The 12,449-nt window shown below is 39.8% G+C and overlaps 3 protein-coding genes across 3 annotated transcripts; all 3 read left to right on the top strand.

Moving 5' to 3' along the window:
* The first annotated feature begins 3,959 nt into the window (after positions 1-3,959).
* Positions 3,960-4,523, top strand: LOC113333209. Its single transcript, XM_026579721.1, has one exon. It carries the CDS (start codon positions 3,960-3,962, stop codon positions 4,521-4,523), a length of 564 nt encoding a protein of 187 aa, XP_026435506.1.
* Positions 4,524-5,405: 882 nt separating this feature from the next.
* On the top strand, positions 5,406-7,001 carry LOC113333208 (ATP-dependent DNA helicase pif1-like). The gene is made up of 2 exons (XM_026579720.1): positions 5,406-5,557; positions 6,608-7,001. The coding sequence occupies exons 1-2, from the start codon at positions 5,406-5,408 to the stop codon at positions 6,999-7,001; spliced, it is 546 nt and encodes a 181-aa protein (XP_026435505.1).
* A 123-nt stretch (positions 7,002-7,124) lies between these two features.
* Positions 7,125-7,949, top strand: LOC113333207. The gene has a single exon (XM_026579719.1). It carries the CDS (start codon positions 7,125-7,127, stop codon positions 7,947-7,949), a length of 825 nt encoding a protein of 274 aa, XP_026435504.1.
* Positions 7,950-12,449: the final 4,500 nt, after the last annotated feature.

Genomic DNA, 12,449 nt, shown 5'->3' with positions numbered 1-12,449 from the left:
AGGTAAACTTTAGCCACATATAATTAAATTGTGTGTCTATAAGGATCCTATGGCCACGGTGATAGTGAAAATGCTTAACTACCAAAAAAATATTGAGTACCATATAGACACGGTTTTAGAGTTATGGCCATGGTTAATCATATTTTATAGCCACTCAAAGTTTATGCAGCCATAGGGATACCTTTTTGTCTCGGCACCTGATGCCACATTTTTGGAGTGAAAAAAATCCATGACCAAAAGCCTATGGACACGGTGATTAAGTGTGGCCAATGTAAAGATTTGTACTAGTGGTTCTTTATGGTAGCAATAACAATTAGTATCTCAACGGAAGTAATTTCCGTCACAATTGAATTAGAATCAAGGAAATCTACACCTTCTTTTAGTTTATAGCCTTTAGCTACCAACTTAGCTTAATATTTTTCCACAGTTTCATCTACCTATCGTTTCCTCTTAAAGACTCATTTACATCCCATGGTCTTACAACCTGGAGGTAAACTAGAAAGCTCCCAAGTCTGGTTCCAACGGACTGAGTCCATTTCACTAAATGAAGCTTCTTACCAGAATGGGGTTTCAGTAGATATTAAGGCTTCTTTACAAGTCTGTGGCTCAGACTAAGCTAGGCATGTTATGAAGTCGGTTTCATAAGAAGTCTCAAGTCTAATTATTTTACTTCTCTTAGGCTCAACATCAACTTCATCTTCCTTTAAAATAAGTTCTAACTATTTGAAGATAAATCTAGGGGATCAAAAACACATCTCTAATGAGGTACAGGTTTAGAATAAACATGTTCAAAGAACTCAACATCCCTAGATTCCGTAATAATATTCTCACCAATGTCAGAAAAAATCAGAACACACAACCAAAAATCTATTTGTAGAAGTATACTCAATATACCCTATACGAAAACACAATCAACATTTTTGGTTTCAATCTAGTTCTTTTAGGAAGAGGAATTACAATCTTAGTCAAACACCCCCACACTTTGACACATTCATAAGAAGGTCATCTACCGTTCCATAAACCATATGGAGTTTCATCTGATTCTTAAAAGGGTACTTTATTCAGGATATACTAGTTAAGAGGACTGCCTCCCCCCACAAGGCCGCAGGTAATCCTGAACTAATCAACATGGAAATTATCATCTCCTTAAGGATACGGTTGTTATGTTCAAGGCTTCTAATTGGTTTCCAACTTCAAGTTTATACATCTTAAGGCTTCTAAGGCGTCATCCTTATCCTAAGCAAGTATACAAGATAGTACCTCGTACAATCATCTACGGAAGTTATAACCATCTTTTACCACAGTGGTTTTGGGTTGAACTCATGTCAACTAGGCCTAACTGAATTAATTCTAAAGGCTTAGAATTAATCTGAACATTTGTGCTAAAAGATTTTATAGCATATTTTGATTCTTCACAGATTTCACTTTTGTGTTCAAAATCCAAACTAAATTTGGGTACGAAGCCTATGCTAGCCAGTTAAGCATTGACTTATAAGTTTACGGTTCCAAGTCTACCACGTAAAACAATCAATCACACAAAGATATCACAAGAATCAACTACGTTCACATCATCAGTTTTTCCGTTAAGCTTATATAGACCCAAAGTCCTATAACTCTTGCTTAAAAAATCACTGCCTAGTTACAACAAGTTTTCCAGATTCAATTAAGATCTTAAATATTTTTCCATCTACAACAGAACAAGATACAAGATTTTCGCATATGCTCGGAACATGAAAACTTCATTCAATGTGAGAATATTACAGATATGAGCTTCTGCTCGACCTTTTCCTTTTATGCAACCTCTATTGCATATGAGTTACTCAATAAGAGTTTCTCGACATCCCCTATCCTATGATAGGAGGTGAACAGGTCTCTGTTTCAACAAACATTCTTGGTGGCTCCAGAGTCCACCTACTGGTCTCTCACATTGGTTATTAAAATAACTTCCGACATCATGCCACCAAACTCGTTCTAGTTTGTTTCAACTAAATTAGCATTAACTTTCTACTTATTAAGGTTTTTATGTTGTCTACAATTTATTGCCGCGTGGCCAGAAATTTTACAAACATAACACTCACCCTTAACTAAAGTAATTCCGGATTCAGGTTTACGAAATATACCTTTATCATGAAGACCATGCTTAGAGTTGCGTTCGATGTTCTCACCTTTGCCATCTTTGGAAGATTTGTTTCCAACCACATGCGGCTATTAGCCATGTCCCTCGGAGATGACACCTTTATTCACAAATCACAATTCCAAATCAGAAAGTAAAATATGAGTTTTGAAGATAACATCTATATATACAAACTTCGTTTGAATCAGCGTTTCAAAAAACTCATGGTTACCCCACAAAAATTAATTTAGTTAACAACAATTTTCTGCTCGTCAGAATTTTTCAGAAACGTTTTTCTGTTTTGTAAAATATCAAAAAAATACTTTTACAACTCCAAAAATTCTGAAATTTTACGCGGGTAACTATCAGGATGTCTACTACGTTGTATCAAAAGGGTTCATCGAAATTCCTTCTAGATTAAAAGATAAAATTGAAACTCTACAGCTGACCAGAAATTCGTTTTTGTTTTTTCACTCCACAATTAACATCCATGATTCACAAACCAATCAATCATTTTCGATTATTACGGGCGCTAATGTCTTAAGATTGTTGGGTGCAATAATCAAAAACAAAGAAAAATCAAATAAGCAAAAGTTATTGATACTTAGCTCCTTTATAATGGAAGTGATTGCTTTGACGAAACGAACAAGCTCCCCGTATCTCCGCAACAGCAACAAGGCAAAACTTTGGAAAATAGAGTGAGTCACGTGTTCAACACGCTGTCCTTAAGACATTAGCGCCCGGCTACACTCAAGAGTGATGCTATAGCCCTCACAGGACGGATATCTCCAGGATAAAACACCCTAATACACCTACTACTAGCATATGTAGTAGATGCTCAACTTGAGCTTGGCAACTCCGAAAAAACCGTTAAGGAAAATCGCGAATGCTTAAAAACCGCTATAAAATATTTTCCCTTAGGGGTCCCTCTAAAATATAGAGCAACCCCTTTCCCATAGATTTTACAAAAGTAGTGAATTTCTTTATATAATTGACAAATACAACTTAAGAAGAAAAACTCCCCGATGTGGAACTAAAAGCTTTATATATTTTCTTAAAACTACTAAAAATTGGAAACTCCACCATGTGGGACTAAAAAATTTCATTCACAAAATAAAACAATAAATTATAATTTTTTATTAAAACTTTAAAAAATTATTTTTTTATTAATCGTTTTCCAACATTTTAATCATGCCTATAATTGTGAATTTATGTCATGATATGTACTGATAGCGTATACAACTTAACGAAACAAGCTTAGACCGCGATCACATTTCCATACCGAGACTCCAGATTAGGTCCTTGGACAACTATCCTGAAAATACTGAGCATGACTCTTAAACAGAGAACACTCAATTTACTCGATATATTTTTTGTAGAAAAGTATTTTAGTCAGTTTGTGATGAGTCTGCTATACAACTTAGTGATACAGCTACAATAAGTTTTTTTTTTCTTTTTTTTTCTTTTAAGCACTACAATAAGTTACTTGACAACCATCAGTTTCGATACGCTGTCAAGAACTTATCTTTGAAACCATCCAACTTCGTTATTTCTTTGCGAAGTTAAACATCCCTTGACAGAGGGTTCATGGACTCCGTTTAAACTTATTTTTATGTTTCTTTTTTTTCTGAATAAGATAGTTTTATGCCTTAAATTTCCATATGAAACTTCATTTTTGTCAAATATATCCAAAAATCACATCTCTATTTTGTTGTTGTGATTTCGTCTTAAATTATGTTTGAATGGTTTGTGTGCACACTTTGCAGATGATATTGGGCAACGGGTTATTCTACCTCCTTCTTACACGGGAAGCCCACGTGATATGCATCAAAGGTATCACGACGATATGGCATTGGTTCAGAAGTACGACAAGCCGGATTTGCTTATAACCATGACGTGTAATCCTAATTGGGAGGAGATCCGGAGAAATCTAAAACCAGGGAAGCAGGCACATGACAGGCCAGATCTGACGACGAGGGTGTTTTATTCCAAATTTGAAGAATTGAAGGTAGATCTGTTCACTAAGGGGGTTCTTGGAAAAGTTGTTTCACATGTTCATGTTATTGAATTTCAGAAGAGAGGTCTTCCACACGCACACATTCTTATCATCTTGCACGAGAAAGACAAACTACGTACCCCAGATGACTACGATAGGGTTGTTCGAGCAGAAATACATGATGAAAAAGTTGAACCAGAGTTGTATGCTTCCGTCCTCAAACATATGATACATATGCCATGTGCTTTGTATGTTGATAGTGTCTGTAAGAAGGATGGAAAGTGCAAGAAGCGTTTTCCGAAGGAGTTTGCAGCGGAAACTCTAGAAGGCCAAGATTCGTATCCAGTGTATATAAGACGCGACGATGGTAGAGCAATTACACTCGCCAACGGAAAAGTCGTGAATAACAGCTAGGTTGTTCCGTATAATCCGTGTCTTTTGAAGAAATATGACTTCCATATCATTGTGGAGATTTGTTCAAGTGCACAGTCCGTGAAATATCTGTACAAGTATGTTTAGAAAGGGGTTGATCGCGTCTCCATGGAAGTTTCAAACGAGAAAGAAGCGGAAGATGAGATCAAGCAGTTTGTAGATGCTCGATGGATTTGCCCGCAAGAAGCTCTTTGGCATATATACAAGTATCAAATGAATAAAATTTATCCTCCCGTCCTTTCATTACAAGTACACTTAAAGGATCGGCAGAAGATTCTACTTCCTGAAGGTAATACTGTCCGAGATGTGATACGACGAGAAAAAGCATCACATACTCAATTGACTGAGTTTTTTAAGACAAACCAAGAAGATGAGTTTGCGAGAACTCTTCTCTACAAGGAATTTCCCGAACACTACAAGTGGGATAAGCCACTAAAGCAATGGATAAGACGGCAACGCGATAACAAAGTAATTGGTAGAGCTAACATTTTTCCTACCCGCAGTGAAAATTATCATTTGAGACTTCTTTTTAATAATATTAGAGGTCCAACTTCTTTCGAGGACTTGCTAAATGTGGGAGCTAATACGTTTTCGACGTATAAAGAAGTAGCACAACATTTGTGTTTGTTAGAAAGTGACACTCCCATTCATGACACACTTCTCGAAGTTGTACAAGTAGAGATGCCTTGCTCTTTAAGAAGGCTTTTTTGCATGTTGTTAGACCTTTGCAAGACCACGGGAGTTCGTGAATAATGGGATGAATTTTTTCCCTATATGATTGAACATCACTGCCAGTTCAACACAGAAACAGGGGCAATCAATCTGCTTTTATGAGAAGTAAGGTTTATTCTCGACGAAGAATTAATGACCACAGATAAACTCCCACCAATGACTGAAGACACAGGAACTTCAGGAGTAAACGAGTTGGTGTCTGAGGAATTCAGAGTTCCAGTTTCTCCAGAAGATCTATCATCTATTGATATGCTAAACGCGGACCAGAAACATGCATACGACAGGTAAGTCTGTAGATTATAGACCCTATGGAACTGCACCCACTAATTAATACTTTTGTTTTACTTTTATTGAATTAGACTTGCCACCAATCATCCATTTTGGGATTGTATTCTGCTTATCATAAAATCTGACCTTAGGTAAAAATCTGACCCAAATACAGGAACTTGGCACCTTGAAACATGATATTAGTTTTGTTGTTTACTTGGTATAAAGATCTCCGACTGTTCTTCCTGTTTTTTCATTTAGAATTTTAGCATGTGTCATCCTTTAAGGTTTTGCTGATATGTCATCCTAGGTTGTGGAAATTGAAGAGCTTACCAACTCAAACTCTTAGTATTATTTTAAGTTGTAACAACATCCTCCATTAGTGAATTTAAGTGTCAGAAGTGCATCTTTTTACACTCTTGCGCTAACACAACAAGTCATTGCAGGATGGTATGTTTGGGTAGTTGAGGGGACTTGGATTTTCGCAACTAAGCTAAGTTTTGACATTCTATCCCAGTGACTGCCTTAAAAGACTGATTTATTTAATATTTGAAATGGTTATTACTTGCTGATGACTTTTCCTGCCTGATTTCAACATGGTGACGAGAGAAAGTATAATTTACTAGACTTGAATTAGAAGTTATGACTACTGGATATTGAAGACCTAAGCGCTCCCATGTTGCGAACCGTTACCAACTCTCTGAAGTCTCGATGTTGCATAGAGTAACTAGGAAGTTTGTTTTTCTTTTGAATGAAACTCATTTACATAGACAAAAACTGGGTGTGACGTACGTTTCGAAAATACCAAGTTGATGTTACTCCATGTTCTTAGTATTTAAACTGGAAGATCTTAAATCTGTTTTTGTTTATTTGCTTGCTAGAAATTATATTTCAAAATTTACACTCTTGCACAGTTCATACAAAAAATTATTGTGCGAGAATGTCTAATCTAATTTAAGAATGGGTACTTTTTATTGCAGTTCTTGACTTTTTCACTATGGTGTTATGCTTTCTAGGAAAATGCATCCGTTGGACTGATTTGTATAATTGCTATAATTTCTATGCAGGGTAGTGAATTCTGTTAGAAGGGGCGACAAATCTGTATTCTTCATTGATGGTCCGGGTGGTTCAGGGGAAACATTTCTCTATAGGGCGATATTGGCTAAGTTACGTAGTGAAAGACGTATTGCAATTGCAACTTCGACATCAGGGATTGTTGCAACCATGATGCCAGGTGGGAGGACCGCCCGTTCTAGATTTAAGATACCTGTATCAGCAACCTCAACTTCTACATGCAACATAGTTGCAGAAGATCCTTTGGCAGATTTCAATCGAAAAGCCGATTTGATTATTTGGGACGAAGCAACGATGGCAAACCGATATGCATTTGAAGCACTGGACAGAACGTTAAGAGATTTGACCAAAGTTGAATTGCCATTTGGAGGGAAGATTTTGCTTTAAGGTTGGGATTTTCGTTAAGTATTGCCTGTGATTGAGCACGGGACACGAGCACAGACAATTAATGCATGCTTGACAAACGCAAAATTCTGGAAGGATGTTAAGGTGATTTGTTTAAAAGAGAACATGCGTTCAAGGTTAGACCCTAGCTTCTCAGAATTCTTGCTACGGATTGGAGATGGGACTGAGCCATTTGTCGTGGATGACATGGTGAAGCTTCCTGATGATATTGTAATGAAGTGGGAAGGTGAGCAATCAGTTGAGAGATTAATTGACGAGGTGTTTCCAGAGCTTGAAAAGAATGCAAATGATAAAAGCTACATGAGTCAGTGGGCATCGATAAATGATATCGTCGAAAAGCTCAATCAAAAAGTTATTAGCATCTTTCCTGGAGATGAGGTAGTTTACCATTCCTTTGACATGGCTAAAGATGACCCAAACAATTTGTGGACCGAAGATTTTTTGAACACTATTGCTCCAGGTGGATTGCCTCCTCACACACTTATACTCAAGATAGGTGTTCCGATAATTCTTTTGAGGAATCTTGATCCCAGTTATGGTCTTTGCAACGACACGAGGTTACTATGTAGAGGTCTCTATAAAAACTTCATTGATGCAGAGATCGTTACTGGTAGTTGTTCGGGGCTCAGAGTCTTGATTCCACGGATACTCATGGAACCTCCCAAAGAGGTGATACTCCCATTCAAGTTCGTCCGCAAGCAATTTCCAGTTCGTGTAGGTTTTGTCCTCACAATAAAAAAGGCAAAAGGACTTTATCTACCAGAACCAGTTTTTAGTCACGGACAACTATATGTTGCTTTGTCTAAGGGAGTTTCAAGAACTACAACAAAAGTGTTAGTTAAGAATGGAATTCTTCTGGATGTCTCTGGAACATGTACTAAAAATGTTGTATTCCGAGATGTTCTCAGGTCATATGATATTGCTGAGTGATATTTAATAATTAAGCTCCAAATATTTTTTCCTTTTTTTATTGTACTTTGTTAATTTGAGGGTCTAGAGTTCAAAAATGTAAAATACGTACAAAAAAAATATTGTTGTTTTCCGACGTGCAATGCACGTTGTTGATGGTGGCTTTTAGTTCAGGGATAAAATTGTAAAAACCTGCATTTAATAGGCCGTCACTCTGCAAAGAGACAAAGCCATGTAAAAGTGACAAGTGTTCAACCTCTTCACTGGCACACTTATTGAGAAACTCAATATTTTCTCATGAAATTTACCCAGAATGGTGCATGTAGCAACAATCCCAGATATTCTGTAAATTTTGGCAGCTTGCCTATATTCACTTAATATAAGTTTCTTTGAATGCTTTTTGTGCTATGTTTCCCGGATGAACCTTTAATGCTGGCATGGCATGACAATTTGTGTTCACTCACAGCAGAGTAGCACGAATTTCCAAATATCAAGGATAAGGTCTTTGCATAAGGTATTCAATCAGAAAGCATGATGCTCTCTGGCAATGAACTTAAAGAACTCTGCGTCAGCACATACCCTGAATAATTTGAAAAAGTTAGGATTTTGCGCCTTGCGCAGTGTATCAGACCTTGCTTGTCGAAATTAAGCCTAGGCAAACTAGATAATTAATCCGCCATGGATTAGTAGGCGCAAAATCTTGCCTAGAATCAGAAAACAAGGAGCCACAGGATAGAAGCAGCAGCAACGGGAGGCGTGGCCATGCCTTAAGCCAGCCGGTGCCATTTTCCATGGGCCACGCCCCATCCTAAACCGACCCTATTTCCCTCGACCAATCAGGTCGCCTTAAGCTCGCCACACGCACATAAGTTGTGGTTGTGCCCATACTTGAAAGCCCCATTTCCCATCGACCAATCAGGTCGCTCTAAATCCTCCACACTCACACCATAAGTGTAGCCACGCCCATGCTTGATTTGCCCTCTTTTTTGACCAATCAGGTTGCTCTAAACTTTCCACAGTGTTAAAAAGGGGAAACTGTGCCAGATGGTCACGAAGCCAATTGGCTTTCCAAAAACCGCGCCAACATGCCAAACGTGGCATGTTGCGCCAATGAGATGAGCGGCATGCCAACATTCCACTTTGTGGCAGCATGCCAAAACATGCCATAAATAGCGCCCTGCGCACTAACCTGCCTCCTGTTCGTGGCCAACGCCATGATAAGCTTAAATTAGGGTTTTCTAGTCAGAAGCACGACTCCACATTAATCAAAGCCCTAATTTCCAGTCGTGGTACAAATTATGCCACTTCGACCCTACAACATGCCACGAGCCGTGTGGGACCCACGAAGCCCTAGGAATGGCGCCATATCATAGCCACCCACGGAAATCCTTACTCATGTGGCCATTTCCACACCATGGCCTTGTTATAGCTCCTTTGGCACGACTATGGCACCGTTAGCACAAAAAGTGTCGTCATGCCGCGTCCGCATTCCCCACACACTAATTAGGGTTTCAGCATGCCAAACCCTAATTTAGGCAAAGTTGCTACGCCAACCAAGCTAAGTAACATTCCCCAGAGCATTGGGATTGATGTAGCAACAAGGCCAATGTTTCCACGCCACATTTCGGGTCTAACATCAATGTGCCAGAATCTAGCGGCCATGGCTATGCCAGGCGCTACTTGCATCATCGTGTCACTGGCATGCGCCAGCTATGTCAGCCACGCCACCGTGCCGCAGCGCACGTGCTAATTAAGGTTTCGATACGCCAAACCCTAGTTTAGCTAAAGTCGCCATGACAACAAGGTTAATTGATTCTCCTAAGGCCTTAAGTTTAACTTAGCAATAGGGCCAATGTTTCCAGAGCCATATTTGGGTCTAACACCAATGTGCCAAAACAGCTGTCATGGCTACGCCACTGGCATGCCGCTATGCCATGGCTACGCCAGACTCCACTATGCCAATGGCGCCACTTTGCTATACAACAAGATATGTCCATAATCAATGGCCATCCTTTCTCATGAGATGCAATCTCAGCCATCCAAGTTCGCCACCAAACTGACAGACTTGTGGCAAGTTTTAGGCGACCAGCCGCTTAAATCTCGTAGCCATGGCTATGCCAGGCGCCACTTATACCACTGTGCCACTGGCATGCACGATCTATACCATTCATGCCGCAGTGCCACTGGCATACACCAAAAATTCCATTGTGCCATTACCATGCACCAACAGAAGGTAGCCATAATCAACGGCTACCTTTCCTCATGAGATGCAATCTCAGCCATCCAAGTTCGCCACCGAACTGACGGACCTGTATAAAGTTTTAATCAACCAGCCAAGACGTGCCTAATAGCATCACATGCTATTTTCCTGCGGCAAGACTCTTGACTTCGATTTTCCGCACATAGCAACCTGCTACACGTTTTCCACGAAAACACTCGAGACATAAAACATGTCACAAACTGGGGGATACTTATCAGGGTATTGGTCTGGCGGTTTACAGCGTGCAGCGTACAATACGCACGTTATAAGAAAGTGTCATGAAGCGGGACAATTAGTGGCGGCAAGAAGTAACGGGTGTAAACGGATCCACTTCCTTTATCATGGAAGCATGGGTTTCTGACGGTTATACGTTACTCCACTCTTCCATCACCCAATCGTTCCCACTTCCTACGAGACCAGGGTGCGTTTAAATATGATTTGTATAAATATGCTTCACCTATTTTCCACCAAACAACAGGTTTTTGGTCGGCAACAACATAGTATCCAGAAATCACTTGATATCTTTGCATTCTGCTAGCCAGTTCTACTTTTTGATACAAGTCGTAAACAACCACACCTTCAGAATCAACGATTCTGGTCTCAACACTTTCCTCCCTAAGACCAACCCTTCTCCTTCACTTTGTGACCGAAGCAAGCCTGGAACGACCATTTCTTGGTTTAGGCCAGGATTGTACAGATTGATCTCTCGAATCAAAAGTACTCCCGTGCAGTGCATTGTTTAGAGTTTAGACTCGTTTCTCATCCACACAAAATTACCGAAATCGACAGAAGCAGTTTTCACCCACAAACACACATGCATTCCACTTGTAATAATAATAAAAAAAAACGAAGAAGAGAATGAACGCCTCGAGCTCGTCTTGCTTTTGATGTCTGTAGTGCTGCCACTAATGCTCGTATTAATGCCACTGATAATGGAAGTATCTTCTCAGTTTTTGATATAAAAAAATAAAATTGATTGTCGTGTATATTGCACCTATAGTCAAAACCCAACTAGGGTTTCACTCGTAAAAGAGAAAAAGAAAGAAGAAGACAAGATGCTTACCTCCAATGGATGCCCATCTGCTATCACCACCAGTATCAATGGAGGGGATGTTCCTACTTGTGAATGGAGTTAAAGAGTTAATGATGGTATAACACTCACAACCAAATAATAAAAGAAAAGGGACGGGATTTACTTACCTTGTCCTCAACCACCAGCTGGTGCTCTGGCAGTGATGGTGAAGATGATCTTATTGATCGGTATAAACAAGGAGGAGCAAATATCCCTTTTATACCTGACAATCCAAGTCCGGGAAGGAAAATGACTTCCCTTCCTTGTTCACTCGTGTGGGCCTGGAGATGCCCGGTCGAGCTCAATATCCTTGCGGCCATGCTCGTTCTTCCCCACTTATGGCTCAATCGACGTCAACGAACTAAGAGAATAATTGATGGTTGCCTCCGATTGGTGTATTGGTTCGTTGTTTGAAGTTAAAGCCAACTGCCATCTTCCTGGTAACATCTATCTACCTTATCATAAATATTTATTTGTGTCTGTCACCATCTAATGCTTACCACGGAACAATGTCGGTGTTTCGTGCTAAGCATGGGACTTAATGTTGATGCTGGTTTTTTATCCTAGGGAAAAAACTGTAGAAGTTTGTCTATGTGACGGACCGGAAAATTACGCCTTTGGCGCGTTACCCCGCAGGCTGTAACTCCCCCGGTGCGCCAAGATGAAGCTACGATCCGGGCCTTGAGGCTGGGAAAATGCACGTCTATTCGCCCTTGCAGGCATGCTCGACGAGCATGATGCAACTAACTTATCTTCCACACCGTTCCAAAGTCACCCTTGTCCCCAGAAGGATATAAGGCCATAAGGTCGTTGCCAAGAGTTCAAGCCATAGAGGTTATGGCCAATGCGTATTACACGCATCACTGGTTGTGCCTCAATGTAGGGAATCCATCACTGAATTTCCTTTTTGGATGAGCAACCGTCAGCTCCCGAGTCATATCCAGACTTAAGGCATAAGCGGTGGACTTAGGCATAGGCCGCTCTAATACGCATTAGAATGAGCCTTAGGCTTTATTCATAGCGTTCCGTCTAAGATGTGAAGCTTACTTGGTACATGGTCCGTATATGCACCTTCAACCAACTATCGCTCCCTATATATGTTAATTTGACATTATTAGAACTCAAATTGGGGGAGGAAAAATCATTCATCAACTCCCCACTTTTACTATTCATGGTCGTTGCCATGTAT

The sequence above is a fragment of the Papaver somniferum genome, unplaced genomic scaffold, assembly GCF_003573695.1.
Source record: "Papaver somniferum cultivar HN1 unplaced genomic scaffold, ASM357369v1 unplaced-scaffold_132, whole genome shotgun sequence".
In the NCBI taxonomy this organism is placed as follows: Eukaryota; Viridiplantae; Streptophyta; class Magnoliopsida; order Ranunculales; family Papaveraceae; genus Papaver; species Papaver somniferum.
Note: the sequence above shows the minus strand (reverse complement) of the source record. Positions and strands in the feature narration are given on the sequence as shown.